Below are 13,829 nucleotides of genomic sequence, written 5' to 3'. Positions count from 1 at the left end.
CATTTAAGTGATTTGTCCAGGGTCACATAGGTCTGAGGCTAGATTTGAAATGGGGTCTTCCTGACTCCAAGCCCAAAGCCGTCTCCACTGTGGCATCTCAAAACTACAAAAAATGAGGGAGTTGGACTAACTAACCTCTACGGTCACTGCCAGTCATAAGTTCTGTGATGCAACAAAGCCCACTTTCCAGAGAAGGAAATTATCTCTCTGTACATGCTCGTCTCCATTAAAGGACAAAGACTTGATGGCAGGACAGCTTTGGATTCCCAGTAGTTGGCACAGGGTAAGCGCTAACTGATTAGAAACAAAGTCCAGGGAAGGGAAAGGCCTGGCCTGGACTTGGGAGTCAGAAGTCCTGGGCTCAAGCCTCTCCGTCTGACTACATGATGTACAACTCTGGGATGCCAGTCTGCCTCTGGGCATTTGTCTGGCCACCAAATAACTCCCTGAGCCCTGGGGGGCTTGTTGGTTGAGCTCTCCCACTGACCGTCCTCAAATGGTTTCAGCCGGCCTCCCAGAGGAGTCGTTCTAAGCCGGACACGGCTGAGGGGCTAGCCTGCCTTCACCACACCCTTGAGAAAGCCCAGTCACAGGCAGCACTTGGTGTCCTGAGTCTGTCCTCCAGCTCATCGAAGACAAGCAGCTGTGGGGGTCACCACAGCTCATGAAGATGTCTCTGAAGGCAGAGGGGAGCTGGAGGATGAGTGCCCTACTGGCGGTCCCAAGACCTGCCATCCGATGCCCGAGTGTTGCTGGTGGGCAATGTCTCCAGCCTTGCTGGCAGGCTGGACCAGTTGCCCTAAAGCCCAAGCTCTCACCCAGGGTCCTCTGACAGAGTCCCTCAGGCCAGGAAAAGGAGCTCAACTACAGGATTCTGGAGACATGTGAAGGGAGCCAAAGCCCTGGCCATCCTGAGGAGCCCTGCATGATCTGGACGCCAGGTCTGTCCCCTGCATCCCGACTACAATGACTTCCAATCTCATTCCAGGGGAGTCTGGGGGTTTGGTTCTCAGCTTCTGCTCAGGCTGCAGTCACTCTGCAAACCACAATCCTCATCCTTGTCATCTGGCTGATTCCTATTTTCAATGTAGGTCTGTAAACAAGGGAGCTTCACCCTCTTTTGTCCTTCCTCATTTCCCCTGGTAGTTTCTCTCCTGGTGTCCACTTCTTACTTTAATTCCCCCAGCAGGATGACCACCTCCTTATACTAGGTTTCTGAAGTTCCTTTGCTTGGCTCTCTCCTTCCCCTGAGATCACACAATTACCCACATCCCCTTTCCCTACAAGGTCAAGCAAATGTCCTGCCTGCTCTAGCCTCCTGCACTCCTTCCCCAATAGGGAATCTTGTATGAAGCAAAATGGAAGATCAAACTCACTGTCCTTGAGTCTGGAGACCTAGGTGCAAGTCCTGGCCAAGTCAGCCAACCTCCTGAAGCCTGTTTTCTCATCTGGAAAACTAGCCTTGAGCACAGTCCCCTCCCCAACCTACTGTGTAACTCCCCTATCCAATATCCCCAACAAAAGGCCACCCAAGCTTGGAGTAAACATCATACTGATGGGGACCTCACTATCTCCAGGTTCAGGCTATTCTATCGTTAAACGGCCTGCAGTATGAGGAAGTTTTCTTCCATCAAACTGAAATGTCACTCAATAACTTCTGCCAACTCTTCCCCATCCAGCCCAACTCAGATTAGTGGCGATTCGTCTTCTTTGTAACAATTCCACTATTTGAAGATGACAAACATTTACTTTTCTCTTCCAGACCAAAAACGTCATGTTCTTTTAGAACTAATTCTTATACGGAATGGTTCAGAGCCCTTCGTGCCCACTGCTCTCCTTGGAACAATGTTTCTCCTACAACAAGGGCCTGGGCATGAGCATCCTCTCCCACGTGAGGCCTGCCTTGGGCAGAGGACAATGAGACATCCTCTGCCTTGCTCTGGCTGCCAGGCTTTCACTCAGACCATCTCAAAAGGCATTAGGATCTTCAGCTGCCTCGCCACACTGCTGACTGCTAGAATGAAAGCTCAATAAACCCCCAGACAGGTTCATCTGGCCTAAGGCTGGCAGTCCCAGCTCCCTTATGAACTCAGGCAGCTAATTTTGGAAGCCATGGCTAAGACGCCAAGCCTCTGAGGCTAACTGGGACCCATTCCAATGAACTGGAGGAATTCCATGTGAACTGGAACGACCTCCAGGAACTGATACAGAGCGAAAGGAGCAGAACCAGGAGAACCTTATACACAGAGACGGATACACTGTGGCACAATCAAATGTAATGGACTTCTGTACTGGCAGCAATGCAATGACCCAAGTCAATTCATGATAAAGAAAACTAGCCACACAGAGGAAGAACTGTGGGAGCAGAAACACAGAAGAAAAACACAACTGCTTGAACACATGGGTTGATGAGGATATGATAGGGGAGGTAGACTCGAAACGACCACCCCAGTGCAACTATCAATAATATGGAAATAGGTCTTGATCAATGACACATGTAAAACCCAGTGGAAATGCATGCTGGCTATTGGGGGGTGGAGAGTTTAGGGGGGGAGAGAAAGAAAATGAATCATGTAACCATGGAAAATTTTCTAAAAAAATTAAAAAATGAATATATATATATAAATAAATAAACAAACAAACAAATAAATAGATGGGGCCCATTCCAAGGATATAGACAGAAGGGAAGGTGACCCAGAAGAGCACCTGGCTGGTATTTTGGCAGCACGCAGTAAAAATGCTGTTATTGGGGGATCAGAAGTTCCAAACCCCCAAATGAACTGAAAACTGAGAAGAAGAACAAGCCCAGGGCCCTCACTCAAGAGACTATCCAGAAAAGTGGGCATAGTAGAAAGGACAAACCTTGGCCTGGAGCACCCAGTACAGCTCAGGTTTGAAGGATTGGATCTTGTCATGTCTTTCCACACAGAAGCCCAGGGTGGGTGTTTGACATGGCCCAAAGGAGATGAGCGAGCTGTCTAAATTGCCATATTTCCCCTGGAAATACTTGGTCTGAAACCTAAGGAGAGAAAGAAAAATGCTGTATTCATTCATTCATCTCCTCATTCACTCCTGAAGCCAAGGCCATAGGGTGCAGGGGAAGGTACACCAAGGCCACTCCAAGGCTGGGATCCAAGGGAAGCCTGTATTTCCACCTCTAAAAATAATGGTCCCTAGTCTTCAAAAAAGCCATCACTGGTCAGGGTAGGTGCTCGTGCCAACAGAGCAGCCCATGGCCTCCAAGCTTTAATTGGGTGCCCTCTGTGGCTGCTAAGGCCTAGCCCTCAGGAGTGAGCCTCCCCCAGCTTAACTGGGCCAGCCGTTTCTCTCACTAGCAGACAAAACATCCCCACACTTGGAGCCAGCTCTTGGCAACTCTGAGGAGCCGAGGTCATGATGACAGGACAGTGAGACACAGAAGCAAGAGGACGCCAGTGGTCTGTGGGGCTCCTGGTTTGTTTACTAAATTCATGCCAAATTCTCAGCACCAGGCGATATACTAGGGGTGACAAGGAGAATGACAGGCGCTACATTAAGTAGCAGTAATCGTGATAATGACAATGGCAGTCCCCATTGCTACCATGCCTGCCAGCTTCCTGAGCACGCTCCTCTCAACACTGCCGTGGGAGAGTTAAAGAAAGCTTATTCTTACTCCTGCTTCAAAGAGCCGGGAACCACGGCCAGAGAAGCTAAGTAGTGAAAGAGGCTGCCAGAACCCACGCCCAGGATCCCAGGCCCCTCTCATCACCACAAAGGGGGCCCCTCTAAGTACTAAAGGATGGATCTGGGGGTATGGGAAGACCAGGGGAAACCTCCTGGCAGGAAATGAGGACCCTGGCCTGGGGAGGTCTTCCAGGCACATTTAGGGCAACACCGCGAGTGGTGAAAAATACCAGCAAAAGAAAAAGAATTCGAAATGCATGAGCCAAGCCCAGCCTCCACATCGGATACAAGAACAAAAGGGACATTTGGCAGCCAGTACTGAGAAGAAGGGATTTTTTCCTTCCTAAGGAGAAGTGTCTAAGCAGGGACTGTCCCAGGACTCTTGCTGGCCCTTTAATGTCATTTAGCCTTATCTGAAAACTGACTTCTGTGTGAGAAAGGAGCTGCTGTTCAGGCATGGAACGGGCTGGCTGCAGAGCCAGGGAAAAACGGGAGGATCGCATCTGCCCAGGCCCTTCCCACCATGGGTCAGCACAGCGCAGCCCAGCCCAGCCCAGCTGAGAAAGCCAGAGTGTGCCAGAAGGGACTGCCTGGCTGGAACAGGTCAAGCTCATCATCCCCCTGACAGCCCACCAGCTCTCGGTCAGACACCTGGTAAAAGCGCAGCCAATACGAAGATCCAGCTCTTGCCGGGCATCCACAGAGAGGGCCTCGTTGTGGTCAGGCTCGCCCAGGCGGCTCATGGCGTTACAGATGTCTGTGTCTGTGATGGAGCTGAAGCGTGCTCTGAACACTGTCTTCTCAGTGCCCCGAGGCTTGTTCATGACAGGCAGAACAGCGTCCAGGACCTAAGTGATGGGGAGAGAGCGGCACAGCTGGGCATCCCGGGTCATCAAAATGGGGGAGGGGGCAGCTCAGGCCTCAGGCTGGCTAATGAAACTTCTGCCAAGAGCTAGGAATGAGAACAGTGATCTGGACAGCTCTGTGCAGTAAGGGAACAAGCGTTTATCTGGTGCCCACTATGTGCCAGGCACCGTGCTAAGTGCTTTTGTTTAAATATGATCTCATTGTAGCCTACAGTAGAGAGAACAAGGCAGATGTGAAATGACTTGCCCAAGATCACACAGCTTGGAAGTATCTAAGGTTGGATTTGAACTCCGGGCCCAGCTCTCTATCCACTGAGCTGCTTACTTCATGGTCCATAGAAAAGCTGAGAAGTTTCTATTTTTCTCAGAGCAATCTCCCTGGGCTCCAACAAGAAGAGAAACACTTATCACCCCCCAGGAAAACCACTCTTCTCAGCCGACCAGTAAGCCATCATCCAAATGTGCAGGTCTGACCCATGCACAGAACCTTCAAAAGCTCCCTACTGTTTCCAGGTTAACACCTCAGCTTCTCATCACTGAAGGCCTAGTGACACTGGCCATTGCTCCCTTCATCTAGTCCAGCCTCCAGGGGCTCTACCACTCCAAGAGACCTGACTCGGTGCACTCACATGGGCTGTATCCCAGGCCTGGAACCTGTGATCCCATTCCCGTTTCATCTGTACCTGACGAAACACTCCCCTCCTGTAACCAAGCCAGGAGCCATCTCCATCGGGAAGCCCGCTCCACCCCCAGAGCTTGAAGTGATTCCTTCCAGTTTTTCCTGGGACTTTTCCTGAGCCTCCCCAGGGCCCCTGATCCTCACACTTGTTCCATCTCCCCCTAGGCTGTAAGACCGCCAAGGGAACAGCCTCTGTTAGTGGTCCTCATCCTGCTCTGTCCTGGACATGATGCCAAGCACCAAGGAGACAAGGACAAACCCAACCTCATCTCAGGCTTCAAGGACATGGCATTCGAATGGGAGACCCGAGGACGACGGAGTATGAAGTAGAGGCCAAAGAACCTGAAGAAGAGGATGCGCTAATGGTGGAGAAGGTGGGCTTTGAGCCGAGTTGTCGAGGAAGCCAAGGAAGTAAAAAGGGGAGGAAGGAGAGCACGCTACAGGTATTTGGGGAGCAAAGGAACACTCTGCATCTCCAGCAAGTAGACCCCAATAGCCAGACCAAGGGGAGACAGACAGGGTTAGGCGTGAAAAGCTTGAAATGCCAAACCAAGGACTTCAGATGCAATCCTGGAGAAGATGGGGAGACGCCAGGGTCTACTGAGGAAGAGGATCTCATGGTCAAACCTGCCCTTGAGGAGAATCACCTCATGGAGGCTGGACTGGGGCAAGGGGAACACGGGCAACATGACCAAGAAGGGGAGAGGTGATGGGAGCCACGTGGAAGTGAGAGAAGGGGACGCATTGGGAATGTCAAGTCAAGTGAACACACATTTGGTAAGCACTCACTATGGGCCCAGAACATAAGTGACTGGCCATAAAGGGGTGAGAGTGCTGAGGCACCTGAGAATGGCGCTGAGGTTACAAACCCGGGCCACTGGAAGGATGGTATGCTCTGATTTTAAAAGAGAAACTCAGAAGACAGGAGGAGAAAATAAAGAATTCAGTCTTGGACATGGTGAGTTTGGCACCTCTTAGGGGCATCTAGTTCAAAATGCCTTAAAGGAAGTTGAGAATGGGAGCTCAAGAGACCGAGGCTAAAGACTTCGATCTGAGAAGCCTCTGCAAAGAGATGAACACTGAACCCAAAGGAGCTAATGAGAATATCAAGTGAAGAGTCCATCTAGGGGCAAGAAAGAGAAAGGTCATGGAAACCCAGAGAGGAGAAAGCATTCAGGGCGCTCAACAAACTCAGATGCTACTGAGCTCAAAAAAGGAGGACTGAGAAGAAGACTTTAGATTTGGTGATTAAGAAATTGGTGGCTCAGTGGTTAGAATCAGGTATGGAGACAAGAGGTCCTGGGTTCAAATCTGAGCTCAGACACTTCCTAGCTGGGTGACCCTGGGCAAGTCACTTAACCCCCATTGCCTAGTCTATACCGCTCTTCTACCTTGGAATTCATACTTACTATTGAGTCTAAGATAGAAGGTGAGGGTTAAGGAAAAAAAAAAAAAAAAGCAAGATCATTGGACTTCCCACACAAAAAGCTACTCCAAATCTAAGAGTAAGAGAGAATGACTCAAAAATAACCCAAGATGACAAAGAATGGGAATAGGTAATGTTGGAGGGACTGAGAGGGACACCAGTGCATTGTTGGTGCAGCTGTGCAATGGTACAACCATTCTGGAAAGCAATCTGGATTCCTGCTAATAAAGTGACTGAAGGGTCCCCATCCTTTGACCCAGAGAGCCCACCGATAAGATGAAAGGCCCCACATACCCCGAAATACCTAAGGCAGAGCTTTTTTGTCATCGACGCCCACAGACTAGGGAATGGGTAAAGAAATTGTGGTACATGAAGGTAATGGAATGTTCCTGCACCATCAGAAAGAATGAACACAGAGAAGAGAAAGATCTCTGCAAATCAATGCAGAGTGAGGTCAGTCGAGCCCAGAAAATGATCCATAGGTGTCCCTTCCACATGGCAGGGGTAGGGGCATGGCATCCCCACGAGCTGGAAAATCCACACCAAACTTTTTGGCCTTCCCTTTGTACCAGAGAAGAGGCCTCAATCTTTCCTTTCTCTTTTACGGGGTGTTTACGGTCCCGTATGTGCATTTGTGAGTTATTAAACTTGTTAAGCTGTCGTGACATTTCCAGCCTCTGTATGCCATCTGCTGGATTTTGTGTTCTTTGCAAACTTTAACTTTGTGTTTATTTTAATTAAGTAAAAAAAAAAAAAAAAAAAAGAAGCTACATATACTGACAGTATTAAAAGATAAAACATGGTGATATTATACAATACTCTTCACCTATTTTATGCATTTGAATGTTTCTAAACCTACTCTGTACTGTCCACTGGCCTTCGCCCGTTGTCTGTGGCCTCTGCAAAATCCCTCCCAAAATTCCCACTGAATTTCTTATGCCAACCAGCGATATATCAAAACCAGGATGGCGGAAGTCACAACGTCACTGATTTTTAACGATATAATCGAAAAAACCACCACAAAAAAAAAGCAACAGTGATTGCTCACAAATTATAAAGAGCAGGCCTGCTTCCAGAGGAGCAGATACTCTGAGCCCAGACCCTGGCAGAGCAGGAGGGCCACAAGTGTTGGGCACTGTACTGATTTTCAGACATTTTTGATGTATTGGTCAGTTATGCTGATTTTTTTCTTTTCTTTTCTTTCTTATTTTTTTTTTGTCTTCAAAAAATTCTGCTTGTTATATTGGAGGGTTCTCTGAAGGGGGAGGAAGATGGATTTTGGGGAAAATCCTGGTGTTAAAAAAAATCAATAAAAACTCAGTTTTCTAAAAAGAGAGACCGCTGGTCACTTTGGAAAGGGGTCAGTTTGGGCTTAATGATGGGGGTTAGGAGAGAAGGGATGAAGTGAAGGGAGGCCCTGAGGATTGGGGGCCTCTTCCCCATCATCGGACCCAAGGACCCAAGACCAAACAGGCAGACACTTATCAAGCCCCTGCTAGGTTCTTTCTCCTATGGCATCCCCAGCAAGGCCTTGGCTGAACACTCCCAGTGCTGATGGAGAACTCACTAACTTCGGAGCAGCCCCTTCCATTCTAGAATAGCTCTAAGGTATCTGGAAGCTTTATCTCCAATTTCTCTTGCCAGTAGTTCAAGTGCACATGGCTTTTGGCATGCTATTACCATTAGACTGGGGGTTCCTTGAGGGCAGGGACTGCCTTTTGCCTTTCTTTGTATTTCTGGCACCTCGCAGGCACTAAGAAATGTTTCCTAGCAATGGAAACCCGCCTTCCTCTAAGCTCTGTCTTTGCTGCTAGCTTTCCTTATTGAAGACAAATAAGCTCGGTCTGGGGGCCGGAGCCCCTCTCCTTCCTCCTTTCTGGGGGCCGGTTTTATAGGTGGTTGGTCAACAAATAAGAACCATGGCTGTCCCAGCCTTGTAGAACACTTGTGTTTTGAACACCCTTGAAGCAGCTTTAACTCGCAGGGAAGCCTGTCCCATCCAGTCCCGCCAGCTGCAACCCCTACTGCCAAGGGCTGCTGGGATTAGCCCAGGGACACTCACCTCAAAGCAGATGTTCTCCCCCTCTTTGTCGCAGTCCAGCCAGAGCACTATGTAGTCGCAGCCTCTTCCCTCCACCTACCGGGAAAACCAGACATCTCTGAGATTTCTCTGAAACCAAAGAAACATCATCTCCTTCCACCTGGGCTGGCTTTGGCTCTAGACCTAGACAAAGGGGCGGGCACACCGCTCACATGGATGGGTCGGGGCTGGCAAGCTTATGGCTGACAAGAAGGGTGCTCTGAGAGGCAGGCTACATGCCAGCTTGACTTGTGGGGTCCTGCCAAGGCCTTCCACCTCCCCTGGAATGCCCTGGCCCAGGAGCTCGACCCCACTCCCTCTGTCAATGTGTCACCTGGGATCCAAGCCAGCTCAGCTGCCACTAAGTAGCCAGGAGCCCCAGGAAGCTGCCTTCACCCAGAGCCTCAGCTTCCTCATAAGAGAAGAGCAGCGCCCGCTACCTCAGTGGAAAAACAGGACTCCTGTGACTATGAGCCAGCCCTCGAAGAGCCTGTGCTGTTTATAAAACAGCCTCCACGACAAAATCAGCACAGACATAGCAGCTGTTGGGGTCATCCCCCACAACGATAATGGGCGCTCTGCCACGCCATACCTGCAGGAACTTCACCATGCTCAACTTCGGGTTGGCCTCCTTCTTCTCGGTGGGAGCTTTGCTAAAGAGCTCTGCCGGGTCCACTCTGTCCCAATGGTTATACTTCCCTGAAATCCAAAATGCTGTCAAATGAGACACACCCGGCTTGGGGTTTGGTGAGACCCGTGAGCCCACCTGCCCAGGTCCTCCTACGGATGAGCATCAGCCCTTGGAGAAAACAATCGCTTGTGCCAGGCCACTTGAGAAAGACAAAGACCAAGAGGCTGGCTCTAAACATCTCTGTCTCCCCAATAGTGTTCCCAACAGGTCCCCAATAGTGCTCACCAATCAGAGGGAAGTAGAAGAGAGGAAAAGAGAGACCTTGGCTCCATCACCTACTAACTGGGTGACCTTGGGCAACTCGCTTCGTCTCTTTGAGCTATGTAATAATAATAATCCTGGCACTTGGAAAAGAGTCCTCTATAAATGGGAAGGCACCCCTTAAAGGTAAGCTATCATTATTATCATTTAGTTGGACCCCACAATGGTAGAGGGTTAAAACCTGAGGCCCAGAGAGGGGAAGGAATTTGTCTAAGGTCATGCAACAATTTAGAATGATCACAGAATGTTGGAACTAAAAGCCCTGAGTTCAAATCCAGCCTCAGACACTTCCTAGCTATGTGGCCCTGAGCAAATCATTTCACCTCTTTCTGTCTCAGTTTCCTCCTAAAGTGGGAATAAAAATAGCCTCCCAGGGTTGTTGTGAGGATTAAATGAGATATTCTTAAGGCTCTTTGCAAAGGTTAAAGTGCTACATAAATGGTAGCTAATAACAACAATGGGGGCAGCTAGATGGCTTGGTGGATAGTCGGCCTGGAAATGGGAGGTCCTAGGTTGAAATCTGGTGTGAGACCCTGGGCAAGTCATTTACTCCTACTGCCCAGCCCTTACTGCTCTTCTGCCTTGGCACCAATACTCACTACTGATTCTAAGACGAAGGTAAGGGTTAAAATAAAATCATTCAGTCCAAAGCTCACGGACAGAAAAGCTAACCAAAGCTGGTCTCCAAGGGGAGGTGGATCTTTGGGAACCCATGACTCTGGGGACACGAAAGAGCCCTGCACCTGAAGGGAGAGTCCCAGCTGGCGCTCCAGAGCGGTGGAACTTCAGCAAAGTCATTCGCATGACAGACCAGGGACAAGAGCGCTTCCTCTTCTTGAAGGGCTACATTGTTCTCAGGGTTACCCCCGCACTGTCTGTGCCATCCTGGGGGCCTGGCTTGGCCAAATGCAGAGCCTCATAGAGCCTCATGCCCAGAGCTCTGGTTCCCCGGCTCTCTGAGGTAGTTCCCAGCAGAGAGTCCACCACTCATGAGATCGCAGCTTCCCCCCTTCCCCACCGTGGTGGTCACACAAGCACAAAGTCTCAAAGGGCAGAAACCCCCCCAAGGCAAACAGACAGGCTTCCCAAGGAAGTTACGTAAGAGGGTTTTTGGGAGGTCATTCAGGGTCTTAAACAGGCTGCTCTCTCACCAGGGCCATCAAACTAAGCCCAGGTGGGCAGGGCCCATCTTGGCACCACAAGACTCAGCTGGTGCTTAAAAAGGGCCCCACAATGCCCTGAGGGATCACTCCTTTGCTCAGAGGCACTGGCAGAGGAGGACTGGCCTGCTCAGCCCCCAGCCCTCTCTGACCACAGCTCCCTTCGAGGATTCTTAGTTCCTCCCCCCAGGCTTCCCTCTTTGCCCCTTTGCTTATGCCACCCACTGGCAAAGCTCTGAAGAAGCTTCTTCCAGGAAGCCTTGGGGGGAACTTTTGTTTATCCTGCCTCTCAAATCACAGGGCGCCTCCCTGGTGTTTCTTTTGCTGCCCTGGGAGCTCCTCTCACCCAACTCTGAATTTCTTGAGCGCACCAAGCACAGGTCAGATGCTTTGAAGGGGCCTCACCAGTGAAATCCAGGGTCATGACGTGACCGCAGACAGATGTCATCTTGAAGCGGACAGTCTGCCCACTGAAGGAGCCGGTGTACTCGTGGACTGAGCAGGCTCCATTCAGCCCCTTGTGTGAAGACATGTTCCCTGGGAGGACAAAACAGTTACCAAGAGGGAGGGCACCGGCTGCTGCTAAGGGCCTCCTGTGCTGCTCACCATCCAGAACCCCACCTTACAGGAACAGGGTATGAGACGCCAAAAGCCCGAGAGTCTTAGAAGCCTCAAGTGTCAGGGCTGGCAGGGACCCTGGACTGTCCATCTAGAGAGGCCCAGGACCCCTTCTCAGGATAACGGGTTTATATAGGAAACCAATTCTACTGAGATTTCTAAAAACAATCTCACGGGGCAGCCAGGTAGAGATCCTGAGTACGAATCTAGCCTCCAATACTTCCTAGCTGTATGACCTGGGGCCAGTCACTTAACTCCCATTTCAGGGCCTTTACTGCTCTAGAAGGCATGACTGATTCTAAGACAGAAGAAAAGGGTTTAAAAAATGAAAAAACAAGGTGAGGAACACTTGTCCAAACCCCTGTCCTTGACGGATCGGGAAACTGAGGCCAAATATCAGAGCAAGCTGAAGGTAGAGCTGAGAGGAGAACCTAGATATGCCCCTTCTTCCAGCTGTGATCTCTGGGTTTAGGCCTGTTTCATTGCTTGTGGGCAGAGCCATTCCCTGCTCTTTCAAGCTCCAGAAGAGGAACGGCCAGAAGGTGGGCAGCCGCCAGGCAGAGCAAGAGGAGAGCGGTATCCTCTGAGGCCAGGCAGCTCAGTGTCTGGAGAAAGAGTTGGAGGCAAAGTGGAGCCCAAGTGGCAGCACCTCCCTCCTCTCCAGGCAGTGTCTGCCAGGCTGCAGCCACCTGACCACACACCCAGCAACCCTCAGGGACGAGGCGCCTGGCTAAGGGCAGGGAAGGCTGGCATCCTTTGTCCCCTCTGCCCTACTACCTCTGAGATGCCTGGGATGAAAGGGCCTGGCCCGGGAGCCCACCCAACTCCAGCAGTGCTGGGGTTGGAAGCTAGAGAAGAAAGAACAAAAGCTGCCCCAAACCCCTCCCCCAGGTCCTGGGCCTCCGAAGTGGGCTCTCTGTGTGTCAGCACCCAGGAGGCTGAGGCTAGAACAGGCAAATAAGAGAAAGCCCAGAGAAGCATTGGGGAACTGCAGAAGGAAAGGGGGGAGAGGCCCCCTCACACACACTGGGCACAGCCGGCTCCCCAAGAGAAAGCGAGGGGAGGAGGGCGGAAGGGAGAAGGGAGCTGGGGAACAAGGAGAGGGCAGCAGGAGCTCCGCAGGCCCCTTGCCTCGCTGCCTCACCTCGGGACAAGATCTTGGCGATGGACTGCGCCAAGGAGGGCTTCTCAGCCACCATTAGCACCGTCTTCATCTTCACGATGCTGCCTGACTTCTGCGGGAAAGGAGGGGAGTCAGCTCTGGGCCGCCAGTCTGTGCCTCAGTCTCCCCCTCTGTAGAGAGCCAGCTGCGGGGAGGGGCACCCCTACCCTCCCTGTGACCCGCCCCCGTGATCCCAGCACCCCGCCTTCCCCGGGACTCTTCCCACCCCATGACCTCAGCCCCCCACCCCCAACCCGCGGCACATACTCAGTGCTGGAGGTTGGAAGGGGGACCCGGGAGTCCAAACCCTGTCCTGAACAGACGAGGAAACTAAGGCCTGGAGAGGGCAAGCCGTCCAAGCGGCAGAGCCGCATTAGAACCCACGGCCGGCCACAAAAGCTCCTCGCAGGGCCGAGAGAAGCCCCCGAGGGGCTCCGGGCGGAAAGGGCCCGGCCGTGCGCGCGCAGGGCCTGGGTGCGAATGTGACCAGAGCAGCCTAAGCAGAGGGCGGAGCCGCCACTCCCAGAACAGCTCCATCCTTCCAGCTCTGGAGGCTGCGGGTGGGGGTGGGGTGGGGAGCGCGGCCCACCTCCCCCCCAGCCCGCTCCTCACTGGTGCCCCGCCCCCGGCCTCACCGCTATGGCTAGGACTCGGGCTCCGGCTCCAGATGCGGCTCAGGGGGCCGCCATCGCCTCAAATGGGAACTTCCGGCTCCCCAAGAGCACTTCCGGTGCGGCCGCCCGGTGTCCCAGCTAAGGTGGTCCGGCGTCCCCAGCTTTGCGCATGCTCCCTGGGGCCGGCCACACTCCTAATCCGAGATAGGAGGATCCGCAGCAGGTCCCCGGGAGAAGGGACGAGAAGACGGCGCCGAGAGTTTGGGAGAAAGCCGGTTATTGTCCCGTTTTATGGATGAAGCTTTATTAAGCGCCGGCTGTGTACCAAGTACCACACGCAGATCAAGAAAGCAGCGCCCCCCCCCCCCCACCAGGGCCCTATTTCTGGTGCTCTAAGACTCCCTGCCCAGGGCGCTGTTTCTGTTTCAGTCTCTCTCTGTCTCTGTGTATGTCAGTCTCGTGTCTGTATGTCCGTCTCTCTCTGTGGGCTCCCAGCGATGGCATGAACGCTTTCATCTGCCCCGAGGTAGCCCGGCGGTGCTGGGCTCCTGGGGGCTCGTCTCGTCCCGGCCCGGCCCATCTGTGTTGGACGTAGCGCGTACACTGCAT

At 52.0% G+C, this 13,829-nt stretch overlaps 1 protein-coding gene across 1 annotated transcript in view; it reads right to left on the bottom strand.

Annotated features, from left to right (window-relative positions):
- Positions 1-12,658, bottom strand: part of TOP3B (DNA topoisomerase III beta) — a 31,310-nt gene extending 18,652 nt beyond the window's left edge. The window contains exons 1-6 of the mRNA XM_044674707.1: positions 12,589-12,658; positions 11,232-11,363; positions 9,307-9,413; positions 8,697-8,771; positions 4,315-4,511; positions 2,863-3,019 (exon numbers count right to left, since the gene is read on the bottom strand). Of these exons, the coding sequence (XP_044530642.1) occupies positions 2,863-3,019; positions 4,315-4,511; positions 8,697-8,771; positions 9,307-9,413; positions 11,232-11,363; positions 12,589-12,658 (738 nt within the window). The remainder of the gene's footprint in view (positions 1-2,862; positions 3,020-4,314; positions 4,512-8,696; positions 8,772-9,306; positions 9,414-11,231; positions 11,364-12,588) is intronic.
- Between the last annotated feature and the right edge of the window lie 1,171 nt (positions 12,659-13,829).

The sequence above is a fragment of the Gracilinanus agilis genome, chromosome 1 (genome assembly GCF_016433145.1).
Source record: "Gracilinanus agilis isolate LMUSP501 chromosome 1, AgileGrace, whole genome shotgun sequence".
NCBI classification, from domain to species: Eukaryota; Metazoa; Chordata; class Mammalia; order Didelphimorphia; family Didelphidae; genus Gracilinanus; species Gracilinanus agilis.
Note: the sequence above shows the minus strand (reverse complement) of the source record. Positions and strands in the feature narration are given on the sequence as shown.